Raw genomic sequence first — 27,802 nt, forward strand, 5'->3', positions numbered from 1 at the left:
AGGTGCGGGGCGGCCGTTTTTTCGGCGGCCGCCTGCCAGCACCTCCGTCCCCGGCCTCCTCTTCTCCCCCCCGAGGCAGTGCCGGCTGTTTTCCGAGAGCCCGGCACTTCTCCTCGGTGCCGGGCTCTTTTGCCGGCACTCGCGATCTCTGATCGCGCTGGTGCAGGCCCCTCCCCCTTAAGAATGGGAGGAAGGGCTGCAGTACCGCAGCGCGCCGTGCCTCAGCGTGTGGCGCTGCGGCGCGTTGCGCTGCGATATTCAGTTTCAGCGCCCTAAGAGGGACGCGGAGCGCCTCGAGCCTCGCCCCGTGTCCCTCTTGGGGCGTTCAAGCTGAATTTCCGGCGGTCGCAACTGCTCCGATTGCTGCGCTAAATCCGGCGCCCAGGCGAGCTTGGCGTCCCGTTTGCGGCTCCACCGAATTTCTCCCCCCCGGAAGTCTTGCTACAATTGTACAGGGCTCTGGTGAGACCACACCTGTAGTACTGTGCACAGTTTTGATCTCCTTATTTAAGAAAGGATATACTTGCTGTGGATGCTCAGTCGTTGAGTATATTCAAGGCTGAGATCGATAGATTTTTGGACTCAAGGGGAATCAAGGGATATGGGGATCTGGTGGGAAAGTGGAGTTGATGTCGAAGATCAGCCATGATCTTATTGAATGGCGGAGCAGGCTCGAGGGGCCCTATGGCCTACTCCTGCTCCTAATTCTTATATTCTTATAAGGTTGTGGGTTCAAGTCCCTCTCCAGAGGCTTGAGCTCAAAAATCTAGGCTGACACGCCCAGTGCAGTGCTGAGGGAGTGCTGCACTGTCGGAGGCGCTGTCTGCCCTCTCAATTGGACGTTAAAAATCCCATGGCACTTGTTATAAATCTCATCATCAAGAAACTACTTATGAAATAACGCTGGACGGCCAGCTGGTGGCGTCGTCCAAGGAGTATAAATACTCGGGCATGGGCCCAGCTTTCCAGGGACATTTTGTAAGACAAGGAGCTAGTGAAGTACAACTAGACCTCCATGTGCTGAAACAAGTTGATTAAAGCCTTGCTTTATACTCAAACCAAGTGCGTAGTGAGTTTTATTACGTCAGCACTATTTTGAAGAAGAGCAGGGGAGTTCTCCCCGGTGTCCTGGGCCAATATTTATCCCTCAACCAACATCACTGAAACAGATTATCTGGTCATTATCACATTGCTGTTTGTGGGAGCTTGCTGTGCGCAAATTGTCTACTCCTTTCCTACATTACAACAGCGACTACGCTTCAAAAATACTTCATTGGCTGTAAAGCGTTTTGGGATGTCCTGAGGTTGTGAAAGGCGCTATAGAAATGCAAGTTTTTCTTTTCTTTTACTATTGTGGCCTTTTTTATATTTCCTATGCATTCTAAGTAGGGACCTTTCTGAGTGAGACCGACAATTTAGTATCAAATTATAGTGAACTGCGACCCGATTAGGTACTGTTCTCTGCTGTGTGCCCACTGGGTACTGGGCTCAGGCTGCCCGATTATACTGGCTAAGATTCAATGCTTCTTTTTACTCTTGTCCCTCAGCCGCCTGCACTCCAACCACCTCTACTGCGACTGCCACCTGTCCTGGCTCTCTCAATGGCTCCGTCAACGCCCGCAGATCGGCCTCTTCACCCAGTGCACCGCGCCGCCGCACCTCCGCGGACTCAACGTGGCAGAAATACAGAAGCACGAGTTCTCCTGCACGGGTGAGTCTAGTTTGAATGTGCCGCGGGGGAGCGGGTGGGTTGACATGGCAGTTTCTGCCAGTGCGCGAACGGGAGGGTCGGACGCTCGCCAGAAGCGAGTGCATGACTGAGCCAAGTATGATAGCGTCGTGGTTCGGTTACTGGATTAGTAATCTATAGAACATGAGTTCGAATCCCACGCCGGCAGTTTGAGAATTGTAATTCATAGAATCTTACAGCACAGAAGGAGGCAATTCGGCCCATCGTGCCTGTGCCAGCTCTTTGAAAGAGCTCTCCAATTAGTCCCACTCCCCCCTGCTCTTTCTGCACAGCCCTGCAAATTTTTCATTTTCAAGTATTTATCCAATTCCTCTTTTGAAAGTTACTATTGAATCTGCTGCCACCGCCTTTTCAGGCAGCGCATTCCAGATCACAACAACTCGCTGAGTAAAAAAATTCTCCTCTTCTCCCCTCTGGTTCTTTTGCCACTTATTTTAAATCTGTGTCCTCTGTTTATCGACCCTCCTGCCACTGGAAACAGTTTCTCCTGATTTACTCGATCAAAACCCCTCATGATTTTGAACAACTCTATTAAATCTCCCCTTAACCTTCTCTGCTCTAAGGAGAACAACTCCAACTTCCCCAGTCTCTCCACATAACTGAAGTCCCTCATCCCTGGCACCATTCTAGTAAATCTCCTCTGCACCCCTCTCCAAGGGCTTGACATCCTTCCTAAAGTGTGGTGCCCAGAATTGGACACAATACTCCAGCGGAGGCCGAACCAGTGTTTTATAAAGGTTTAACATAACTCAGTTTAAAAAATATCTGAAAATAAAAGTCTGGCATCAGTAAAAGTTACCTGAGCCACGCGCCAATTGGCATAGGGATAAGCAAATTAGAAGGTTAAATACGTGGCTGAAAGAGTGGTGTGGGAGACAGGGGTCTCGCTTCATGGGCCACTGGCACCAGTACTGGGGAAAGAGGGAGTTCCGTTGGGACAGGCTGGCGAATCGAGTAACTAGGGCAGTAGACACGGCTTTAAACTAATGAGGTGGGGGATGGGTAGAATCAGGAAAGAATTAATTTAAAAACAGCAAGGGAAATGTCAAGGCTCTACAGCAGAGCAGAGTTGTGGGTAAAAATAAGCAGAGTGGGTCTGGAAGGGTCGGAGAGAGTAACAAAGGTAATAGGGCATCAGTGACTAAGGTGCCATCAGGGAAAAATGGAAAAAAGTCAAAGCTAAAGGAACTATATCTGAATGCACAAAACATTTGCAACAAAACAGATGAATTAATAGTGCAGATAGAAATGAATAGGTTTGATCTAATAGCCATTACGGAGATGTGGTTGCAAAGTGACCAAGGTTGGGAACTAAATATTACAACATACTTAACTTTTAGAAGAGATAGGCAAAATGGAAAAGGAGGAGGGGTAGTCCTGATAATAAAGGATGGGATAAAGACAGTAGAGAGAAAGGATCTTAGCTCCGAAAATCAAGATGTAGAATCAGTTTGGGTGGAGCTAAGAAACAGCAAGGGGCAGAAAACATTGGTGGGAGTTGTTTGTAGGCCCCCAAACAGTAGTTGTAATGTAGGGCAGAGTATAAATCAGGAAATTAGAGGCGCATGTAACAAGGGTAATACAGTAATCATGGGGGACTTTAATCTACATATAGACTGGGCAAACCACATTTGCTGTAATAGTGTGGAGGACAAATTCATGGAATGTATACAAGACAGTTTTTTAGATCAGTATGTTGAGGAACCAACTAGGGAACAGGCTATTTTAGATCTAGTATTGTGCACTGAGAAAGGGTTAATTAATAACCTTGTAGTAAAGGGGCCTTTAGGGAAGAGTGACCATAATATGATAGAATTTTATATTGAGTTAAATCCGAAACTAGGGTCTTAAATCTAAACAAAGCAAACTACGTAGGTATGAGGGACGAGTTGGCTGAGGTAGATTGGGAAATTACATTAAAAGGTATGATGGTAGACACGCAATGGTTAGCATTAAAAAAATTAATAGATAATTTACAACAAATATACATTCCTTTAAGGCACAAAACTCCCACAGGAAAAGTGGTCTAACTGTGGCTCACAAGAGAAGTTAAAGATAGTATTAGATCAAAGGAAGAAGCTTATAATATTACCAAAAAGAGTAGTAAGCCTGAGGATTGGGAGGATTTTAGAATTCAGCAGAGGAGGACCAAGAACATAAGAAATAGGAGCAGGAGTAGGCCATTCGGCCCTTCGAGCCTGCTCCACCATTCAATGAGATCATGGCTAATCTTCTACCTCAACTCCATTCACCGGCCCTATCGCCATATCCCTTGATGTCCTTACTAGTCAGAAATCTATCGACTTCTGTTTTGAATATACCCAATGACTGATAAGGAAAGAGAAAAAAGAATATGAGAGTAAATTAGCAAGAGACATAAAAACAGATTGTAAACGTTTTTATAGGTTTGTAAATAGGAAGAGATTAGTGAAAGTAAACGTGGGCCCATTAGAGGCAGAGACAGGAGAAATTATAATGGGCAATAAGGAAATGGCAGAGACAAACAAATACTTTGTATCTGTCTTCACAGTAGAAGACACAAAAAAAATTCTGGAAATAATGGGGAACCAAGGGTCTAGAGAGAATGAGGAACTTAAAGAAATCAGTATAAGTAAAGACATAGTACTGGAGAAATGAATGGGACTGAGTGGTGACAAATCCCCTGGACCTGAGGACCTGCACCCTAGGGTTTTAAAAGAGGTTGCTGCAGAGATAGTGGATGCACTGGTATTAATCTTCCAGAATGCCCTAGATTCTAGAACACTCCCCAAGGATTGGAAGGTAGCAAATATAACCCCGCTATTTAAGAAAGGAGGAAGAGAAAAAATGGGGAACTATAGGCCAGTTAGCCTAACATCAGTAATAGGCAAAATACTAGAATCTATTACAGTATAAGGGACATGGTAACAGGGCACTTAGAAAATCATAATATGGTTAGGCAGAGTCAACATGGTTTTATGAAAGGAAAATCGTGTTTGACAAATCTGTTAGAGTTTTTTGAAGATGTAACTAGTAGGCTGGATAAGGAGAACCAGTGGATGTAGTGTATTTGGATTTTTAAAAGCATTCGATAAGGTGCCACACAAGAGGTTATTACACAAAATTAGGACTCGTGGGATTGGGGGTAATATATTAGCATGGATTGAGGATTGGTTAATGGACAGAAAACAGAGTAGGAATAAACGGGACTTTTTCGGGTTGGCAGGCTGTAACTAGTGGGGTACTGCAAGGATCAGTGCTTGGGCCTCAGCTATTTACAATCTATATTAATGACTTGGATGAAGGGACTGAGTGTAATGTATCCAAGGTAGCTGATGATACAAAGTTAGGTGGGATAGTAATCTGTGAGGAGGACGCAAAGAGGCTGCAGAGAGATACAGACAGGTTGACGGAGTGGGCAAGAACATGGCAAATGGAATACAATGTGGGGAAGTGTGAAGTTATCCACTTTGGTAGGAAAAACAAAAAAGCGGAATATTTTTTGAATGGTGAGAGACTGAGAAATATTTGCAGTCAGAGGGATATAGGTGTCCTTGTATATGAATCACAGAAACTTAACATGCAGGTACAGCAAGCAATTAGGAAAGCAAATGGTATGTTAGCTTTTGTTACAGAGGGATTAGAGTATAAGAGTAAAGAAGTCTTACTACAACTATACAGGGCATTGGTGAGGCCACACCTGGAGTACTGTGTACAGTTCTGGGCTCCTTACCCAAGGAAGGATATACTTGCCTTAGAGGGAGTGCAACAAAGGTTCACCAGACTGATTCCTGGGATGGGGGGATTGTCCTATGAGGAGAGACTGAGTAGACTAGGCCTATATTCCCTAGAGTTTAGAAGAATGAGAGGTGATCTAATTGAAACATATAAAATTCTTAAGGGGCTGGACAGGGTTAATGCTGAGAAAATGTTTCCCCTGGCTGGGGAATCTAGAACACGGGGTCACAGTCTCAGAATAACAGGTCGGCCATTTAGGACTGAGATGAGGAGACATTTCTTTACTCAAAGAGTTGTGAATCTTTGGAATTCTCTGCCCCAGAGAGCTGAATATATTCAAGACAGAGGTCGATAAATTTTTGGGAACTAAGGAAATTAAGGGATACAGGGATAGTGCAGGAAAGTGGAGTTGAGGTAGAAGATCAGCCATGATCTAACTGAATGGCGGAGCAGGCTCAAAGGGCCAAATGGCCTACTCCTGCTCCTATTTCTTATGTTCTTATGTTATGAAGCTGTGGGTTTGTCATTAAAAACCCAACTGGTTCACTAATGCCCTTTAGGGAAGGAAACCTGCCATTCTTACCCGGTCTGGGCCTATATGTGACTCCAGTCCCCACACCAACTTAGTTTGATTCTTAACTGCCCCCGGAAGTGGCCTAGTAAGACACTAAGTTGTATCAAAAAACCGCTACGACCGGAGGTTCAAAAGAAGGCCCATCACCACCTTCTCAAGGGGCAAATAGGGATGGGCAATAAATGTCGGCCTTGCCAGCGATGCCCACATCCCCAGAATTAGTATTAAAAAAATAGAACGCCACCTTACACTCTGTGTGTGTGTGTGTGTGTGTAGTTTGGAAGGATCAATTTAACTGTGTGTTTGGGACAGTTGAATCCTCAGCCCCCAACCCCCATCCATCCCCCAGCAGACTCACTCCGTCACACACACATGCATTTGCATACACCTACGCACAACAGGGATAAAATATATATTCTTCAAGTGTTTTTCTTGTTGTGTGATTGATGATTACTGAGTCCAAAGGACACACTGTAAAGTCTGCCCTTTATATCTCTGCTGGGTGCCTCCCCAGCTGAACAAATAACAGACTGTGGGGCCTATATTTGGATGGCTGATACCACACAGCCCATTTACTCCCTATTTCATTGTGTCGCACGTGGGAGCTTTACTCTGTATCTAACCCGTGCTATACCTGCCCTGGGAGTGTTTGATGGGAGAGTGTAGCGGGAGCTTTACTCTGTATCTAACCCGTGCTGTACCTGCCCTGGGAGTGTTTGATGGGACAGTGTAGAGGGAGCTTTACTCTGCATCTAACCCGTGCTGTACCTGCCCTGGGAGTGTTTGATGGGACAGTGTAGAGGGAGCTTTACTCTGTATCTAACCCGTGCTGTACCTGCCCTGGGAGTGTTTGATGGGACAGTGTAGAGGGAGCTTTACTCTGTATCTAACCTGTGCTGTACCTGCCCTGGGAGTGTTTGATGGGACAGTGTAGAGGGAGCTTTACTCTGTATCTAACCCATGCTGTACCTGACCAAGAATTGGAAATAAGGGACAGTAACCTGTGCCCTAACTTTCCACCATCGCAATGTTTTAGAGCACTATTGTACTCTACTAATGCATTGTGCAGTGTGGGGAGAAGTTGAAAAAATTGTGAGTGCTGAACGTGGTACAGATCTCCACAGAGTAAGGGAGCCCATACTTGATCCCTAGTCTGTCCTTTGATGCCCTCGTCAATTACTCTCTCTCACCCTGGCCATTCCCCCTGGTACGGCCCTCATCTTCGCTCCCTTAAGTCCAGGGACGCAGACTCGAACGGATATGGCGGACAACTGGTTTACTCATTCACCGCCAGATCTGGCTGGACCACATAAAGCATTACCGGGTCCTGCTCTTGTCTGCCAAAATTGCTCACTATTCCAGAATCATTCTGGAATGCAAAGATAAACCCTGGCTCCTATTCTCTACTCCTGACCGTCTTCTTAAACCCCTCTCCCCTGTCTCCTCCACCCTCACCTCTGACAACAAGTGTGAGGAGCTCATGGACTTTTTTGTCTCTAAGATTGAGACCATCCGTTCAGCTGCTTCTGCTACTTCCCTTCCTTCCCCTAGCCCACTGGGCCAAACTTCCTCTAAGGTTCCTTCCTGCCCCAGCCCTGAACTCACATCTTTCTCCAGTTTCTCTCCGATCTCCCCTCTGAGATCATCTTGTCCATGAGATCCACCTCCTGCTCCCTTGACCCTATTCCCACCAACTGGTTGACCACCCAACTTCCTTTTCTGGCTCCCATGTTAGCTGACATTGTTAACGGTTTTCTCTCCTCAGATACTGTCACCCTCTCCCTCAAATCTGCCGTCATCACCCCTCTCCTCAAAAAACCAACCCTTGATCCCTCCATCCTTGCAAACTACCGCCCCATCTCCAACCTCCCTTACCTCTCCAAAGTCCTTGAATGTGTTGTCGCGTCCCAAATCTGTGCCCATCTTTCCTGCAATTCCATGTTTGAATCCTTCCAATCAGGTTTCCTCCCTTGCCACAGTACCGAAACAGCTCTCATCAAAGTCAGAAATGACATCCTTTGTGACTGTGACAAAGGTAAACTATCCCTCCTCGTCCTTCTTGACTTGTCTGCAGCCTTTGACACGGTTGACCACTCCATCCTTCAACACCTCTCCACCGTCGTCCAGCTGGGTGGGATTGCACTCGCCTGGTTCCATTCTTATCTATCTAATCGTAGCCAGAGAATCACCTGCAATGGCTTCTCTTCCCGCTCCCGCATCATTACCTCTGGTGTCCCCCAAGGATCTATCCTTGGCCCCCTCCTATTTCTCATCTACATGTTGCCCTTTGGCGACATCATCCGAAAACACCGCGTCAGTTTCCACATGTACGCTGACGACACCCAGCTCTACCTCACCACCACCTCTCTCGACCCCTCCACGGTCTCTAAATTGTCAGACTGCTTGTCTGACATCCAGTTCTGGATGAGCAAAAATTTTCTCCAATTAAATATTGGGAAGACCGAAGCCATTGTTTTCCGTCCCTGCCACAAACTCCGTTCCCTAGCCACTGACTCCATCCCTCTCCCTAACATCTGTCTGAGGCTGAACCACACTGTTCGCAACCTTGGTGTCATATTTGACCCGGAAATGAGCTTTCGACCACATATCCGCAGCATAACTAAGACCGCCTATTTCCACCTCCATAACATCGCCCGTCTCAGCCCCGCCTCAGCTCATCCGCTGCTGAAACCCTCATCCATGCCTTTGTTACCTCTAGACTTGACTATTGCAACGCACTCCTGGCTGGCCTCCCACATTCTACACTACGTAAACTTGAGGTCATCCAAAACTTGGCTGCCCGTGTCCTAACTCGCACCCAGTCCCGTTCACCCATCACCCCCTGTACTCACTGACCTACATTGGCTCCTGGTTAAGCAGCGCCTTGATTTCAAAATTCTCATCCTTGTTTTCAAATCCGTCCATGGCCTCGCCCCTCCCTGTCTCTGTAATCTCCTTCAGCCCCACAACCCCCCGAGATATCTGCACTCCTCTAATTCTGCCCTCTTGAGCACCCCTGATTATAATCGCTCAAACATTGGTGTCCGTGCCTTCTGTTTCCTGGGCCCTAAGCTCTGGAATTCCCTGCCTAAACCTCTCCGCCTCACTGGTTATCTTCCCTCCTTTAAGACGCTCCTTAAAAACTACCTCTTTGACCAAGTTTTTGGTCACCTGCCCTAATTTATCCTTCTGTGGCTCGTTGTCAAATTTTTCATCTTATAATCGCTCCTGTGAAGCGCCTTGGGATGTTTTACTACGTTAAAGGCGCTGTATAAATACAAGTTGTTGTTGCTGTTCTCTCTGTGGCTCGCCATGTGTATTGCCTTGTTGAGTCCAGACACCGGGAGCTGTAACATCGGCTGAGTCAGTGCCCCATGGCTAGGGAAGATTTAAAAAATAAATCCAGTCAAGGTTACCATTCCTGAGAGGTATCCAGGACATTTTGAATGGGAACATATATGATTCCCCCCACAGTCAAATAGTGCGCAGACACTCTCTGGGCTCGTGCATGAAATTAGGCCACTTGAATGAGGTACAATAGTGCCTCCAGCACCCGTAACATTATTCAGCAGTTGGAGTCTCGCCGTCAGAAGAGGAGAGGAGATAATTGGAAGGGCAAGTATCACAGCGCTATTTAATAAATAATATTTTTGCTAAATCGTATAAAATGGTCACGTAATGGCACTTAGGTTTAACTCAACAATTCATTTAATTGAGCAAGGTAAGGCCCAGCACGAACGATCCTGAACACTTAGGAACCACGTTGAAAGCACAGGTGAATGTGTCGGAATTATTTCAAGGTTATTCAGAATTAAGTCAAATTCCCTTTGGGTATCATGACCAGGAGATGAACTAGCTTCTTACGGCTCGTTACTTCAGCTGCACAAGGCCCCAGTGGTGGTGATTGAAAGCCTCTACTACTAGGCCGCGCGCCACAGATAACCGGACTGGATACTCGGCTTTAATTGCTCTCTCTCTCTCTCTCTCTCTCTCTCTCTCTCTGGCTGGTGCCTGTGATTTATGGGCAGCTAGTGGGCGGTAATCATTGGAAATAAACCCACAGGCCTCCCGGGAGATAAGGAAACATGATTTAATTCAAGTTTTTGTGAATCTCTGAAGCCTTTTGACAGACCCTCACATATCTAGGGGGAGGTGGCGGGCGGGGGGGGGGGAGCTAAGCGGAAGGGAGAGAGTCTGTCTGGGGTCGAAGGTTAGATCTCTCAACAAAATAAATTAAAAAGAGAAAGCGAAGAATATGTGCCTTGGCAATAAGTGGACACTGTAAGCAACACAAGGGCTGGTAACAGCTCACCAAGACTTGATTAAACGGGGCGTTCTTCAGTAGCCAACATTTTCTTATAACACTCGATTGCCTGTGCAAAGCACTTCTCTGCACTGACCTGGGCTTGTTGTTTTTTATATTGTTCAGGCTTTGGGAAAGGGAATCTATCTCCCTGTTTCTGTTGCCTCCTTTTTCCGCTTTACAGAGTCAGCCGTGGCTCCGTGGGCAGCACTCTCTCACCTCTGAGTCAGAACGTTATGGGTTCAGGTCCCACTCCAGAGACTTGAGCACCAAATCCGGGCTGACACTCCAGTGCAGTGCTGAGGGAGCGCTGCGCTGTCGGAGGTGCCAGCTTTCAGATAAGATGTTAAACCGAGGCCCCGTCTGCGCTTTCAGGTGGACGTAAAAGATCCCACGGCCACTGTTTTGAAAAAGAGCAGGGGATGTTTATCCCTCAACCAACATCACGAAATAACAGATGATCTCCTCATTATCACGTTGCTGTTTCTAGGAGCTTGCTGTGCACAAATTGTCCGACATTACAACAGTGACAAGGGGGGCGATTTTCCCAGCCCTGGGGAGGCGGGCATGGAGGCGGGACTGCCAGGAAAATGGCAGAATCTGGGAGCGGGTACCCATCCCGCCCCCAACCCGCCTCCGTGCCATCTTCCCAGGAGGCAGGTACACGACCCGCGCCGGGTCCCGTCTCCTCGATGCGGAAGGGGGATTAATGCCAATTAACTGCCCGTTAACAGGCAGTTTTTTGGCTAATCCCTATGTTGAGCCCTAAAGTGTGGGCTTCCCGAAGGCTCCGAACTTCGCCAGGATCAGCGAGGCGAGCCGTGGGTCTGCGGGGGTCGGAGGGGCCGAAAAGTGCGCTGTGCAGGTGAGTGATGAGTGCAAGTGTGGAGAGGTACGTGTGTGAGGTGACTCTAAAGTGTTTTAATAAGATTACTTACCTTTGCTTCTTCCTCCAGACTTCATCCTTTTAGGCTGTGGAGGTGCCTCATCTCCACGGCAGAGATGACAGAATGGCTGCTGCATTCTGCGATGCAACAGCCTCTGCTTTCTGCTCAGGGAAGCTTTCTAAGTGAGTCTTGAGTAAAGGACTCAACTTAGAAGACAGATTGTCAGTGTTTGACAGCTTCACAGAGCTGTCAAACGAGGACAATTCATCTGTCAAAAAATCTTGACAGATGAAACGTCATACGCTGACGTTCTCTGTCACCGGCTTTCCCTTAATTGGCCGGCTGAGCCCGCTGGGTGGGCTTAACAAGGTCAAGCAAGGGAAAATAGCGTGGGTTGGCCGGACGTCGATGGAGGCGGGACTAAAACCCAACAAGCAGTAGTCCCGCCTCCATCGTGTCCCCATTGATAAAATCACCCCCTACACTTCAAAAAGTACTTCATTGTCTGTGAAGCGCTTTGGGACGTCCTGAAGTCATGAAAGGCGCTGTGGAAATGCGAGTCTTTCTCTCATCGCTAGGGTCTAGCTTCAAATCCAACGTAGGCCCAGATGGAGGTCTCTTGCGCTCAGCTAGTGCCCGATTCTCAGACACTCTCAACCCAAGAGCCCTCAGCAATATTCCCTCTAAATGTTTGTGCACGTCGGAAGATCGGGGAGCGGGGCGGGGTGTCGGGGGTGGGGTGGCGGTTGGTGGGATGGGGGAGGTCGCTGCTGCCGCTGTGCGTGCAATCGGCTGCACTGTTGTATGGCGAACACGGCGACAGAATCAAAATATTTTTACGTTGTGTTGCATTTATCCAAGGGGTTTTGATTCCCCATGTACTGGGCTGTGAGGCAAGTATTTTACCCCTTGTTGATTCACATTGAAGGGGCAAATTTAACCCAACTCACTGGTTGGAAACCGGGTGGGTGGCTGGTTAATATTGGCTGGGTGAGTCAACCACCGACATCCCGCACTGATCCCCGCCGCCTTCTACTTTAACCTGCCCTGAAGTGTCAGCCGTGGCTCAGTGGGCAGCACCCTCACCTCTGAGGCAGAAGGTTGTGGGTTCAAGTCCCACTCCAGAGACTCGAGCACAAAATCCAGGCTGACACTCCCAGTGCAGTGCTGAGGGATCTGCTGCACTGTCAGAGGTGCCGTCTTTCGGATGTGACGTTAAACCGAGGTCCCATCTGCTCTCTCGGGTGGACGTAAAATATCCCACAGCATCTATTTCGAAGAAGAGCAGGGGAGTTATTTCCTGGGGCCAATATTTATCCCTCAATCAACATCACTAACACAGATGATGTGGTCATTATCACATTGCTGTTTGTGGGAGCTTGCTGTGCACAATTTGGCTGCCGTGTTTCCTACATTACAACAGTGACTACACTTCAAAAAGTACTTCATTGGCTGTAAAGTGCTTTGAGACGTCCGGTGGTCGTGAAAGGCGCTATAGAGATGTAGTCTTTCTTTTTTCTGAAGTTGGCGCGGTCCTTCTTTAAATATGCAGTTCAGGTCCGAATAATGTCCTGACTGCAATTTTAACCCGCGACCTGACTGGGGGGGGAGCAGGCTGGAGGGCAGGAACGGAATTTCAGGCGGCAGGAGGTCCTGAGCGAATGATCACCGGCAAGGTGGTGAGGGCGGAGTGGGTTTTTTGGGAAGTTCTCACGGGTGGGGGGGAGGGGAGGTGGGGGAGGAATAACCAAGGGCAGGGGAGGCCTCCTGGCCCCCCACACACACAAGCTAAGTGAAAATAACGTACCCGTTTGTGCCTCTTGTGCTCCCGCACCCTCTTTCCCATTGCCTTCACTGGGCGGGAAAGCCACTACGAACTACCCTCAACCACTCCCATCCTCCCACACCCCTCCCTGCGCCTCCTCCCCTGCTCCCTCTCCCCAGCCCCTCTCCTGCTCCCCCAATCCCCTCCCCTCACCTGCTCCCCTGCCCCTCCACGCTCTCCCTCCCTTCCTCTCCCCGGCTCCTCTATGCCTGCCCCTCCACCGCTACCCGTTCCTAGCATAGATGCATTTAAGGGGAAGCTGGATAAGCACATGAGAGAGAAAGGAATAGAAGGATATGCTGATAGGGTGAGGTGAAGTGGGGTGGGAGGAGGCTCGTTTGGAGAATAAACACTAGCATAGACCAGTTGGGCTGAATGGCCTGTTCATGTGCTGTAACTATGTAATGTCAGGGGGTGAGTCTCCCGACCGATTTAAACTGCTTGTCCGCCTGTTTCCTGCCGGGCGGATTGGGTTAAAATCGCGCCTCATATATTTCTGCATTGGGTCTGTTTTCACATCTCCGAATGGAGTAGCTATCAGATCTAACTCCCCTGCTCTCGCCAGGCATTCCGAGGGGTAATTATTTTCACAGTTGACTGGCGGTGACACGTAAGGTCACAGGCTGGTGGCTGTCCCTCCATTACTGGGAGTGCGTGAAGGAAAGGGGGAAGTGGGGCAAAACATCTGGACTCTCAGACAAAAAGGAACCCAGTCCCCTTAACTTCCCACCAGTCCCAGATTTTCCTTCAGTCTTGATTTGTTTTGTGTTCTCACCGTATCCCTTTCATCCATACTTTTAACCCCTTCACTTACTACACTCTGGACTGGACTGTGTTGCGATACGACCCTAAACTCTATCCTAGAATCCTAGAATAGCACAGCACAGGAGGAGGCTATTCGGCCCATCCAGTCTGCGCCGGCTCTTTCGACGAGCAATCCAGTCAGTCCCACTCCCCCGCTCTTTCCCCATATCCCTGCAATTTTTTCTCCTTCAAGTATTTATCCAATTCCCTTTTGAAGGCTACTATTGAATCTCTATCCACCGCCCTGTCAGGCAGCGCATTCCAAATCCTAACCACACATTGCGTTAGAAGGTTTTTCCTCATCTCGCCTCTGGAACTTTTGCCAATAAACCTTAAATCTGTGCCCTCTGGTTATCGACCCTTCAGCCATTGGAAACAGTTTCTCTTTATTCACTCTATCTCTATCACATTGCTAGTTTTGCTTTATGAGATGAAGTGGGTGGGGGGGCGGGGTCAGAACTTTTCCTTGTGCTTTTCTCCCCGCGCCTCTCCTGAATGTTTTTTACTCATTCTCGGGATGTGGGCATCCCTGGCAAGGCCGGCATTTGGTTGCCCTGAGAGGGTGATGGTGGGCCTTCTTCTTGAACGGCTGGTAGTGGGTTTGACACAACTGAGTGACTCGCTGGGCTACTTCAGAGGGCAGTGAAGAGTCAACCCCGTTGGTGTGGGTCTGGAGTCACATATAGGCTCAGACCGGGTAAGGACGGCAGATTTCCTTCCCTAAAGGACATTAGTTGAACCAGTTGGGCTTTTATGACAGTCTGATATCTTCATGGTCACTTTTACTGGTACCAGCTTGTTAATTTTCCAGATTTGTTTTTTAATCTGAATTCAAATTCTCAAACTGACGTTAAACTGAGGCCCCATCTGCCCAATCAGATGGGCGTAAAAAAGGAGATGGGGAGTTCTCCCCGGTGTCCTGGCCAATATTTATCCCACAACCAACAGCACCAAACACAGATTAACTGGTCATTTACCTCATTGCTGTTTATGGGATCTTGCTCTGCGGAAATTGGCTGCCACATTACAGCAGTGACTTCGAAAGCAATTAATTGGCTGCGGAACCCTTTGGAGCTATCTCTGTAACCTCCTCCAGCTCTACCACCCTCCGAGATCCCTGTAACCTCCTCCAGCCCTGCAACCCTCCGAGATCTCTGTAACCTCCTCCAGCCCCACAACCCTCCGAGATCTCTGTAACCTCCTCCAGCCCCACAACCCTCCGAGATCTCTGTAACCTCCTCCAGCCCCACAACCGTCCGAGATCTCTGTAACCTCCTCCAGCCCCGCAACCCTCCGAGATCTCTGTAACCTCCTCCAGCCCCACAACCCTCCGAGATCTCTGTAACCTCCTCCAGCCCCACAACCGTCCGAGATCTCTGTAACCTCCTCCAGCCCCGCAACCCTCCGAGATCTCTGTAACCTCCTCCAGCCCCACAACCCGCCAAGATCTCTGTGCTCCTCCAATTCTGGCCTCTTGCGCATCCCCAATTTTAATCACTCCACCATTGGCGGCCGTGCCTTCAGCTGCCTGGGCCCTAAGCTCTGGAATTCCCTCCCTAATCCTCTCTGCCTCTCTCTCCTCCTTTAAGACGCTCCTTAAAACCTACCTCTTTGGCCAAGCATTTGGTCACCTGTCCTAATTTATCCTTATGTGGCTCGGTGTCAAATTTCTGTCTGATTTACATTAGAACATAAGAAATAGTAGCAGGAGTCGGCCATTCGGCCCCTCGAGCCTGCTCCGCCATTCAATAAGATCGTGGATGATCTTCTAGCTCAACACTTTCCCGCCCGATCCCCATATCCCTTGATTTCCTTAGTATCCAAAAATCTATCGATTGCTGCCTTGAATATACTCAAAGACTCAGCATCCACAGCCCTCTGGGGTAGAGAATTTCAAAGATTCACAACCCTCTGAGTGAAGAAATTCCTTCTCATCTCAGTCCTAAATGGCCGACCCCTTATCCTGAGACTGTGACCCCTGGTTCTAGACTCTCCAGCCTGGGGAAACTGCCTCTCAGCATCTACCCTGTCCAGCCCTGAAACAATTTTATACTCCATCTCTCCTCATGGTACAATCCCCTGACACTCTAGTGAAGCGCCTTGGGAAGTTAAGGGCGCTATAAAAATGTAGGTTTTGTTGTTGTTGAGAGTGTAACAGGTGCTGTGTAAACGCAAGGCCCTTTTTTCTTTAGGCCACAGTGCTTTGGCGGAGTTAACCCTTTGTTTCTCTCTCTCTCTTCCGCTGCAGGTTATTCGGACAGCTCCCGGTCCCAGTCCTGCGGCCTGGCCTCCGGCTCGTGCCCTGCCGTGTGCACGTGCAGCAACAGCATTGTCGACTGTCGGGGGAAGGGCCTGACCGCCATCCCCGCCAATCTCCCCGAAACCATCACCGAAATGTAAGTACCAAAGGAGCGAACAGAAAGATCCAACGTCCCTGGATGGCCAGCCCTGTCGTCACTTTGGAAACGTCTGACTTGCATTCATGTCCTGAGCCAATATTTATCCCTCAACCAACATCACTAAAAAAAAAACAGATTATCTGGTTATTGATCTCATTGGTGGGAGCTTGCTGTGTGCAAATTGGCTGCCATGTTTCGCTTCTTTACAACAGTGACTACACGTCAAAAAAAAAGTTCTTCATTGTCTGTAAAGCGCTTTGGGACGTCCTGAGGTCGTGAAAGGCGCTATAGAAATGCAAGACTTTCTTTTGTCTCATCCTAGCCAAGGTGCCAACAGTTGGCTCGGTGCCTCCAGACTGGGGAAGGGGGGCAAAAGAAAACCCCACAGGGAGTGGGTTGCTGTTCCTGATCACAATCCAGGAATGTGAGTGCTCGGAAGTCGGCAAAGGACCGGATCAGGCTCAGCTGTGAGGCCCTACGTGGTTGAATAGCCCATGAAAGTATATATGTGTGTGCACGCACCCATATACATGCATGCCAGAAGCATTTAGCTGCTTTGCGCGCTGAGAATCGGATTCACAGAACCTCCACCATTTAAGAATCACTTTTGTATCAGTCGACGAGGCACATATAATATTTGTTTTTAAAAAAAATAATAATTGGGTCAGAACTCGACTAGAATTTCCGCAGCGCGCGTGGGTGGCATAAACAGACCTTGCTTCAGAACCGCCACAGTAGCTCGAAGGACCCCTGTGGTTCGGCTGTGCTGAATGCCTGCTGGGTTTTTTTTTTTCAATCCCTTGCGCATTGCAGCCTGTTGAGAAATGTGCCACTTTCATCTCTTCTTAAAGAGGGGAAGTGCACCCCTCACAATCAGCTCGGGAGCAAACGCCGAGGGCCTTAATCCTGGCCCCTGTGGCTCAGCTGCCATTAGCCAACCACAGCTACCCAACGCTGCTCAGATGGGCACAAATCACCGCTGCGTCCCGCTGAACAGCACGGCCCTCCGATCCAGTCCCCAGTCTGCAGAGTTACATTCTCGGATTGTGATCAGGAATGGGAACCACTTCCTGTGGGGGGGTTCCCTTCCCCCGTCTGCCCCCACCGCCGCCCCCCCCCCAGTCCGGAGACACTGAGGCCAACTGCAGACACCTTGGCTAAGCTGAAAAAAAAGACATGCATTTATATAGCGCCTTTCACAAGGAGTCAATGGGGGGGCGGGGGGTCCGGTGGGGTGGGGAGCCCTGTATGTTCTTATATCTTTGGAATTCTCTACCCCAGAGGGCTGTGGAGACTCAATCGTTGAGTATATTCAATACAGAGATCAATAGATTTTTGGATACTAGAGGAACTCAGGGATATGGAGATTGGGCGGGAAAGTGTTGAGGTGGAAGATCAGCCATGATCTTATTGAATGGCGGAGCAGGCTCGAGGGGCCGAATGGCCTACTCCTGCTCCTATTTAAGAGCATAAGAAATAGGAGCAGGAGTAGGCCCTACGGCTGGAGTACTGCGTACAGTTTTGGTCTCCTTATTTAAGGAAGGATATACTTGCATTGGAGGCAGTTCAGAGAAGGTTCACGAGGTTGATTCTGGAGATGAAGGGGTTGTCTTATGAAGAAAGGTTGAGCAGGTTGGGCCTAGACTCATTGGAGTTTAGGAGAATGAGAGGGGATCTTATTGAAACTTATAAGATTCTGACAGGGTAGATGCAGAGAGGATGTTTCCCCTCGTGGGGGAATCTAGAACTAGGGAGCATAATTTCAGAATAAAGGGGCAACCATTTAAAACGTAAATGAGAAGGAATTTCTTCTCTCAGAGGGTCGTGAATCTTTGGAATTCTCTACCCCAGAGAGCTGTGGAGGCGGAGTCATTGAATATATTTAAGGTGGAGATAGACAGATTTTTGAATGGTAAGGGAGTCGAGGGTTATGGGGAGCGGGCAGGGAAGTGGAGTTGAGGCCAAGATCAGATCAGCCATGATCTTATTGAATGGCGGAGCAGGTTCGAGGGGCCGAATGACCTGCTCCTGCTCCTACGTCTTATGTTCTTATGTATGAGCCTGCTCCACCATTCAATAAGATCATGGCTGAACTTTTACATCAACTCCACTTTCCCGCCTGACTTATGTTCTTATGTAGAGCGTATTGCAGGAGGAAGCAGAGACCGAGGGAGACCGGACGTCCCACAGTCCCACAGGGAGAGAGTGAGTTCGAGCAGCTGTGTGTGTGGGAGACTTGTGTGCAAGTTATTCACAGGGGTGCCATAGCTCAGAGAGGACAGAGGATACATCAGCTGCTTGCAACATATGCCCGACGCACAAGATTTAATAGAGGTGTTCAAAATTATGAAGGTGTTTTCATAGAGTAGATCAGGAGAAACTGTTTCCACTGGCAGGAGGGTCGGTAACCAGAGGACACAGATTTAAGATAATTGGCAAAAGAACTGGGGGAGGAGAGGAGGAGAATTTTTTTTACGCAGCGAGTTGTGATCTGGAATGCACTGCCTGAAAAGGTGGAGGAAGCAGAATTGGATAAATACTTGAAAAAGGAAACATTTGCAGGGTTACGGGGAAAGAGCAGGGGGGAGTGGGACTAATTGGAGAGCTCTACCAAAGAGCTGGCACAGGCACGATGGGCCGAACGGCCTCCTTCTGTGCTGTAAGCTTTTGCGATTTTCCTGGTTCCAGCCCTGAATTTACCAGATGTTTTGAAATCTATGCCATAGGGGGATTGGAACTCACGGCCTTTAGATTATTAGTTCAGTACCATGGCCACCAGACTACCTTAGCCATCATTTATGAAACACATGACCATATATGGGCAAAAATATTGTACGACATCTGTCATTCGGGTGGGCAACCAGATGACCATCAGAATGAACCCATGGATTTTCTTCCCATGCGTGACCCTTCCCCCAGGAAAATCAGCCTAGAATCTCCGCCATGGAATGGACTTCCGGGAAGGGGAGCGGAGATAAAGCCCTTGGACTCACTTCAGAAACAGCTGGATCAAATGACAGGGTCACTCTTGGCTGTTCCTGAAATGTCAAATGGCCAAATGAGTTACATCAGCGAGTTACACAGAGTCTACAGCACAGAAATGGGCCATTCGGCCCAACTGCTCCGTGCCGGCATTTATGCTCCACACGAGCCTCCTCCCACCCCTCTTCATCTCACCCCATCAACATACCCTTCTATTACTTTCTCCTTCATGTGTTTATCTAGCTTCCCCTTAAATCCATCTATACTATTCGCCTCAACCACTCCCTGTGGGAGCGAGTTCCCATTCTCACCACTCTCTCGGTAAAGAAGTTTCTCCTGAATTCCCTTTTGGATTTATTAGTGACTATCGTATATTTATGGCCCCAGTTCTGTTCTCGCCTGCACGTGGAAACATCTCTATGTCTACCCTATCAAACTCTTTCATAACCTTAAAGACCTCTATCAGGTCACCCCTCAGTCTTCTCTTTTCTAGAGAAAAGAGTCCCAGCCTGTTCAATCTTTCCTGATAGTTATAACCTCTCAGCTCTGGTATCATTCACATCTGGAGTACTGTCATAGAGTCATAACGGCACAGAAAGAGGCCATTCGGCCCATCGAGTCCGTGCCGGTTCTCTGCAGAGCAATCCAGTCAGTCCCATTCCCTGCTCTATCACCGTAGCCCTGCAAGTTCATTCCCCTCAAGTGTCTATCCAGTCTCCCCTTGAAAACATTGAGGCCTAGAAATTCAGTGGCCTGTGCCACCAGTTTGCGCCCAAAGAGGGCTTTTGCGCCACTGTGCAAACCTACCGCGATATTTAGCGGGGCGCTAATGGCGGCGTTAGCCATTAGCGCTGCGCCGCCACCGATGACGTCATCGGTGTGCGCAGCGCCCCGCTATCGCCCCGCTGGCCATATTTGGTTGCTGCCGCCTCCCCCGCGCCGGCCGCAAACAGCGACCGGTACACGGGGCCTACCTGTGCCGGTAGTGGGGCGAGTTAAGGTGGAGGTGTGGCCGGCCGCTTTTTCGGCGGCCGCCTGCCCGCACCTCCGTCCCCGGCCTCCTACACCCCCCCCCCCCACCCCCGCGGCATTGCCGGCTGTTTCCAGAGAGCCCGGCACTTCTCCTTGGTGCCGGGCTCATTTGCCGGCACTCGCGAGCGGGGATCGCGCTGTTGCAGGCACCTCCCCCTTAAGAGTGAGAGGAAGGCCTGCAGTACCGCAGGCTGCCGTGCCGCAGCGGGTGGCGCTGCGGCACTTTGCACGCCGATATTCAGTTTCAGCGCCCCAAGCGGGGCGCCGAAACCCTTGTTTAGCGGCCGGCTTCCACTTGGGGCGCTGAAACTGAATTTCCCGCTGGCGCAAGTGGCTCCGTGCGCAGCGGTAATTCCGGCGCCCAGGCGAGCTGGGCGCCCCTAACTGAATTTCTAGGCCTGAGTGTCTCCGCTTCCACCACTTCCGTCGGCAGCGAGTTCCAGGTTCTCACCACTCGCTGCGTAAAAAAAGGTTTTCCTCACATCCCCCCTGTATCTTTTGCCCAAAACCTACTGTTTACAGTTCTGGGCACACCACCTTAGAAAGACCTTGGAAGGCATACGCAGATTCACCAGTATGTTACCGGGGCTCCAAGGGTTAGATTATGAAGAAAGATTACATAAACTAGGCTTGTATTCCCTGGCATATAGAAGGTTTAAGGGGTGATTTGATTGAGGTTTTTTAGGATACTGACATGAATTAATAAGGTAGATAGAGAGAAACTTTTTCCGCTGGTGGGAGTGTCTAGGACAAGGGGACGTAACCTTAAAATCAGAGCCAGGCCATTCAGGAGAGAAGTTAGGAAACACTTCTTCACACAAAGGCTGGTAAAAGTGTGGCACTCTCTCCCACCAAAAGCAGTAGATGCTGGGGGTCAATTAATAATTTCAAATTGGAGATCGATAGATTTTTCCTAGACAAGGGTGTAAAAGGATATGGAGCCAAGCAGTGTTCCCTGTGAGTTGCGCTTTGTTCTGCACGGCCTGTTTCTCTTAGTGCGCGGTCCCTTTATATTTCTGCGTATGCGCAGTGTTTACAATGGGAAAGCTGGTGAGCAGCCTGCGCGGGACGTTCAGATTACTGTGCGGCTGCTTAGAGGAATCATTCGAGCTAAGGCAGGTGGATGGAGTTAGGTCGCAGATCAGCCATGATCTCACTGAATGGCGGAACAGGCTCGAGGGGCTGAATTGCCTCCTCCTCTTCCTGTGGCGAGTGTAGCGAGCTCGGGAGGAACGGGTGACTTTGGACCTCTGGTTCCCAAAGCTCTCCACCACTGGGGGGTTTTCCTCGCCTCGTGCCTGGGTCTGTTGTAGACTCATTGATAGAGATTGATCGCTGTGATTGGTCAACAACTCCATTATCGTTGTATCGTGCGACTACCAGGATGGTAGAAGACAAACTAGATGGATCATGATCTTTTTCGTCTCGCAATTCCTCTGTTCCTATGGGTCAGTTGCGTACTGCCTTCACCCCTGAACGGCCGGAGGAAGCAAATTTAATTACCTATCTCATATTCGTAGTCCCACTTTAAACAGAGCATTAAAGAAAAAGAACAATTGACAGCGCCTTTTGTCTGAACAAGAAATAATCTGTATTTGCTAATCGGGCAGAACTAATCCTCCCAATACCACAAGGAGCTGAACTATTTACCACCGAACATGGTAAGTCTGAAATGATGCCAGGGATTGTGAGAGAGGTTCGTGTTAATGCTAATGTGAAAGCTTATAAATCGCCTGAACCCTGATGATTCTCTTTGTCAGGCTCTGTGTGCGGGAGCCGTACATTATTACAGTGAAGATGAGGGGGAAAGAGGGTGGGAGCGGGCTGCAATGTTCGAGGCAACAGGAGCTACCTGTGTTACACAAGAGCATGTCACAGTGAGTGTGTGTTACAGTGAGTGTGTGTTAGTGAGTGTGTTACAGTGAATGTATGATACAGTGAGTGTGTTACAGTGAGTGTGTTACAGTGAGTGTGTGATACAGTGAGTGTGTGTTAGTGAGTGTGTTACAGTGAATGTGTGATACAGTGAGTGTGTGTTACAGTGAGTGTGTTACAGTGAGTGTGTGATACAGTGAGTGTGTGTTAGTGAGTGTGTTACAGTGAGTGTGTGTTACAGTGAGTGTGTGTTAGTGAGTATGTGTTAGTGAGTGTGCTACAGTGAGTGTGTGATACAGTGAGTGTGTGTTACAGCGAGTGTGTGTTAGTGAGTATGTTACAGTGAGTGTGTGTTAGTGAGTGTGTGTTAGTGAGTGTGGTAGTGAGTGTGTTACAGTGAGTGTGTGTAAGTGAGTGTGATAGTGAGTGTGTGTTACAGTGAGTGTGTGTTACAGTGAGTGTGTGTTAGTGAGTGTGTGTTAGTGAGTGTGTGTTAGTGAGTGTGATAGTGAGTATGTTACAGTGAGTGTGTGTCAGTGAGTGTGATAGTGTGTGTGTTACAGTGAGTGTGTGTTAGTGAGTGTGTGTTAGTGAGTGTGTGTTAGTGAGTGTGTGATACAGTGAGCGTGTTACAGTGAGTGTGTGTTACAGTGAGTGTGAGAGTGAGTGTGATACAATGATTGTGTGTTAGTGAGTGTGTGATACAGTGAGTACATGTGTACCTCCAGCTAGGTGGGGTAGGGGAGTGTGAGGGTGGTGTAGGGACGTTTGAGGGTGGGGTAGGGGAATCTGAGAGAGGAGAGTGTGAGGGTGGGGTAGGGGTGTGAGAGGATGGGGAGTGTGAGGGTGGGGTAGGGATTGTGAAGGTGGTGTAGGAGGGTGTGAGGGTGGGGTGTGTGAGGGCAGGGAGAGTGAGGGTAGGGAGTGACGGTGGGATAGGGGAGTGTGAGGGTGGGGTAGGGGAGTGTGAAGGTGAGGTAGGGGAGTGTGAGGGTGGGTGGGGAGTGTGAGGGTGGTGTAGGGGAGTGTGAAGGTGAGGTAGGGGAGTGTGAGGGTGGGTGGGGAGTGTGAGGGTGATGTAGGAGGGTGTGAGGGAGGAAGGTGTGAGGGTGGGGTAGGAAGGTGTGAGGGAGGAAAGTGTGAGGGTGGGGTAGGAGGGTGTGAGGGTGGGGTGTTTGAGGACGGGGAGTGAGGGTGAGTAGTGTGAGTGTGAGGGTGGTGTGGGGAGTGTAAGGGTGGGGAGTGTGAGGGTGGTGTGGGGAGTGTAAGGGTGGGTAGGAGGGTGCGATGAGGGTGGTGTAGGGGAGAGTGAGGATGGGGAGAGTGAGGGTGGGGTAGGAGATACGGCCGTGAGCCCCTCGACAAGGGTCATCCCCCACAGGAGAGGACAAACTGGAAAAGGTAAAATGACAGGAAGGAGGATTAACCCACTGAAGAGACTTGAGCACAAAATTCTAGGCTGACACTCCCAGTGCGGTGCTGAGGGAGTGCTGCACTGTCAGAGGCGCCGCCTTTCGGATGAGACGTTAAACCGAGGCCCCGTCTGCTCTCTCAGGTGGATCTGACAGATCCCATGGCACTATTTGGAAGAAGAGCAGGGGAGTTCTCCCAAGTGTCCTGGGCCAATATTTATTCCTCAATCAATGTCACTAAAAAACAGATTATCCGGTCATTATCACATTGCTGTTTGTGGGAGCTTGCTGTGCGCAAATTGGCTGCTGCGTTTCCTACATTACAACAGTGACTACACTTCAAAAAGTACTTCATTGGCTGAAAAGCGCTTTGGGACAGCCTGATATCGTGAAAGGTGCTGTAGGAATGCAAATCTTTTATTTTTTGTAAAGAAGTACAAACTTTTCCACAGCACTGAATTGGTGCGGGATCTCGGGAATGCACAGGGAATTTTCCCAGTGTCCCAGTGCGCCCGAATCGGAAACAGACAGAAAAACGGAAGTGTGCAATTTAAAAAATTTGTTTTTCAATTTTAAGCGTGTGAGTTCCAGAGATATTTTGATGGACATTTTTCCAGGATTTTCTTTCATTATACTTACAGGACGACTCCAGAAATGTGGATCCAATAAAGACGGGTCTTGTATGGATCCAGTTAGCACTCTGGACCCTTTCCGTATTTTTTTAATGCAAGACTCTAATGAGCCACAAATGTCGGAGACACTCATTGTATTGGCAGATACCCGGGAGTGAGTTACAGGCTGGAATCTAATTGAGGGGTTCGGGGGGGAGTTTATATATAGAAAAATGAATACCTGGGAGTGAGTTACAGGCTGGAATCTAATCGTGGGGTTCGGGGGGTTTACATATAGAAAAATGGATACCCGGGTGTGAGTTACAGGTCGGAATCTAATCGAGGGGTTCGGGGTGGTTTATATATAGAATAACAGATACCCAGGAGTGAGTTACAGGCTGGAATCTAATCGAGGGGTTCGGGGGTTTATATATAGAATAACAGATACCCGGGAGTGAGTTACAGGCTGGAATCTAATTGAGGGGTTCGGGGGGTTTCTATATAGAATAACAGATACCCGGGAGTGAGTTACAGGCTGGAATCTAATCGAGTGGTTCAGGTCGATTATATATAGAATAACAGATACCCGGGAGTGAGTTACAGGCTGGAATCTAATCGAGGGGTTTGGGGGGCTTATATATAGAATAACAGATACCCGGGAGTGAGTTACAGGCTGGAATCTAATCGAGGGGTTTGGGGGGTTTATATATAGAATAACAGATACCTGAGAGTGAGTTACAGGCTGGAATCTAATCGAGGGGTTTGGGTGGTTTATATATAGAATCACAGATACCCGGGAGTGAGTTACAGGCTGGAATCTAATCGAGTGGTTCAGGTCGATTATATATAGGAAAACAGATACCCGGGAGTGAGTTACAGGCTGGAATCTAATCGAGGGGTTTGGGTGGTTTATATATAGAAAAACAGATACCTGAGAGTGAGTTACAGGCTGGAATCTAATCGAGGGGTTTGGGTGGTTTATATATAGAATCACAGATACCCGGGAGTGAGTTACAGGCTGGAATCTAATCGAGTGGTTCAGGTCGATTATATATAGGAAAACAGATACCCGGGAGTGAGTTACAGGCTGGAATCTAATCAAGGGGTTCGGGGGGTTTATATATAGAATAACAGATACCCGGGAGTGAGTTACAGGCTGGAATCTAATCGAGGGGTTCGTGGATGGCACACGAGCGAGGTTAAGGGAAGGATGTCGGGATTAGGAAGCATATGAAGGCTGGTGTGTTTTGAGTCCAGGGAGAGCAAGTGAGGAAAAGTCAGAGGAAAAGTGATCTAAGTAGTGTTGGGAAAATGGAGGGAGATGAGAAAGGTTGTGAGAGAGAGAGATTGGAAGGTAAAGGCCAAACGTTTCTTGCATCCTGTCCAAGAGTTCACGAGGTCTTCAATGAGTGTTCCCAGTTCAAAGGAGCAGGATTCAAGTCTTGGATGGACTTGAGCTTCATAGGCAGTTTGGAGTTGCTGAGGAGAAAAGAGGCTTTTGACACAGAAGAGGAAACTGAGGATTTTAGAGGTTGCTTCGATGAGGGGAGATATTGAGGTAAATATTGCCAGTGGATGATGGAGTAAGGGTACAGCCCTTGAAGGTAAGAGATGGAGGCTTTTGGTTGGACTTGCAAGAAACGTGAAGAAACTCTTCCTTTGAAGAATTGTCAGCGAAAAGCTTTTCGTTGGACAGAAGAACAGAAGAATTCCTGCATTTTGAAGGTACTTCATTGGGTGAAACCTTTCACCATGATTGGACATTATATTGTGATTCGGGTGAAGTACCAGAAGACAACCCATGTGGAGCTGGACTTCAGCAAGGAGTCAACACCCTCAGATCTCCGTGGAGGAGAGCAAATTGGTGGAAAAAAACTGATGAAAAGTTGGTAAGATCTTATAGGAGCAGAAAAAGACCACTAGGCCTAGCAACTCTCTTCCTACTTCATAGATCAACCCACAGCTTCTCCCCATATCCCCAACACCCATCTTTTCCCCATATCCCCCACCCCCTCCTACCCACCTTCTCACTCTATCCCCCAACCCCACCTTCTCCCCATATTCCCAAACCCCACCTACTCGTATCCCTCCACCCCCACCTTCCCACCATACCCACAACCCTTCTACTGCCCTGTTTTCTGGTGAAAACTGTCTGGCGTCAAAATCGCTAAAAAGAACTTAACGCCATTGATGTAAGAAAACTACTAGGCACTTGGTCTGAGTATTAAACAAGGCTTTAATCAACTGTTTTTCAACATGGAGATCTAGTTGTGTCCTTCACTAGTTCCTGTTAAAGAATGTCCTGAGCAAGCTGGGCCCGTGCCCGAGTATTTATACTCTCCCTGGACAGCGCCACCAGCAGGCCACCCAGTATCATTTCATAAGTCATTTCCACATGAATGACAAGATTCATGTCAGCCATCTTCCCGCGTGCCGCTCTGGGTGAGGCACAGGGTTCGAATCCCAGTCCCGGTGAACTCCGCTCTGAATTCTGGGTTGAGATTCAGATACTCGGGCCCGGTGAGTGTGGGTGGTCTCCCCTTCATCGTATTGGTTGTGGGCGCCCGTAAAATCTTTCCCTCACGTCGGGCTAACCCCGCGGATCGACTGGCATAAAGATAGTTACAGCCATGGAAGGAGCGTTAACGTCACGGCCTGTCCGACTGTTAATCAGCCCGTGAATCCTTCCACTGCTTCACACTGTTCTCCAAGGGAAGAGAGCGAAGATACGAAAACAAGAACATCGCCACCCTGCCATGTTCATCAGCCCCTGGATCCTTCCACTACTTACACTGTTCAAAGGAAGACAACATCATCCACAGTGAACAATTTGCTTCGATCAGTGTTGGCAATCAAATCTTGAAAGCTTTAATTAGGTTTCCAAAGCAAGCAGACCTAAGTTCCTCATTTCTGGCGTTCTTCTCCCCTTTTCACACCTCCTCTTCCAACTGATGCCAGGGTGCAGGTTCCATGGGTTCCACGGGGATCAGGCAAGCCCCAGTACCTCCCCTGAGTCACTATCACTCGTGCACATGAACCTCAGGCACTGCGTGTTGCCAGGGCTCCCTCGGGCTCACACCACAACATCACTCTGCATCTTCACGAGATGTCGGGAAGAGAATTAAGAGGGAGCAAAATCAACTCCTGTTTTTGGCACAAACACAGGAAAAAAAGAAAGAACTTTTATTTCTATAACGCCTTTCGCGACCTCACTACTTCCCAAAGTGCTCTTCAGCCAATTAAGTACTTTTTTTTGAACTGTTGTAATGTGGGAAATGCGGCAGCCAATTGGCGTACAGCAAGCTCCCACAAACTGCAATGTGATAATGACCAGATAATCTGTAATAACAACAGAAAATGCTGGAAACACTCAGCAGGTTAGGTAGCATCTGTGGAGAGAGAAACAGAGTTAACGTTTCAGGTCGATGACCCTTCGTCAGAACTGGAAAAAGGTGCATAATCTGTTTTTAGTGATGTTGGTTGAGGGATAAATATTGGCCCCAGGACACCGGGGAGAAATCCCCTGCTCTTCTTCAAAATGGTCCCACGGGATCTTTTACATCCACCTGAGAGAGCAGACGGGGTCTCGGTTCAACGTCTCATCCGAACGACGGCACCTCCGACAGTGTGG

The 27,802-nt window shown here is 48.7% G+C and overlaps 1 protein-coding gene across 2 annotated transcripts in view; it reads left to right on the top strand.

Annotated features, from left to right (window-relative positions):
* Positions 1 to 27,802, top strand: part of slit1a (slit homolog 1a (Drosophila)) — a 328,910-nt gene that overhangs the window by 149,033 nt on the left and 152,075 nt on the right. For both annotated transcript variants that reach the window (XM_085994232.1, XM_085994233.1), the window contains exons 8-9: positions 1,548 to 1,711; positions 16,109 to 16,256. In XM_085994232.1, the coding sequence (XP_085850358.1) occupies positions 1,548 to 1,711; positions 16,109 to 16,256 (312 nt within the window). The remainder of the gene's footprint in view (positions 1 to 1,547; positions 1,712 to 16,108; positions 16,257 to 27,802) is intronic.

The sequence above is a fragment of the Somniosus microcephalus genome, chromosome 8, assembly GCF_052327205.1.
Source record: "Somniosus microcephalus isolate GS21.2 chromosome 8, FLI_Smic_1.0, whole genome shotgun sequence".
Classification (NCBI taxonomy): Eukaryota; Metazoa; Chordata; class Chondrichthyes; order Squaliformes; family Somniosidae; genus Somniosus; species Somniosus microcephalus.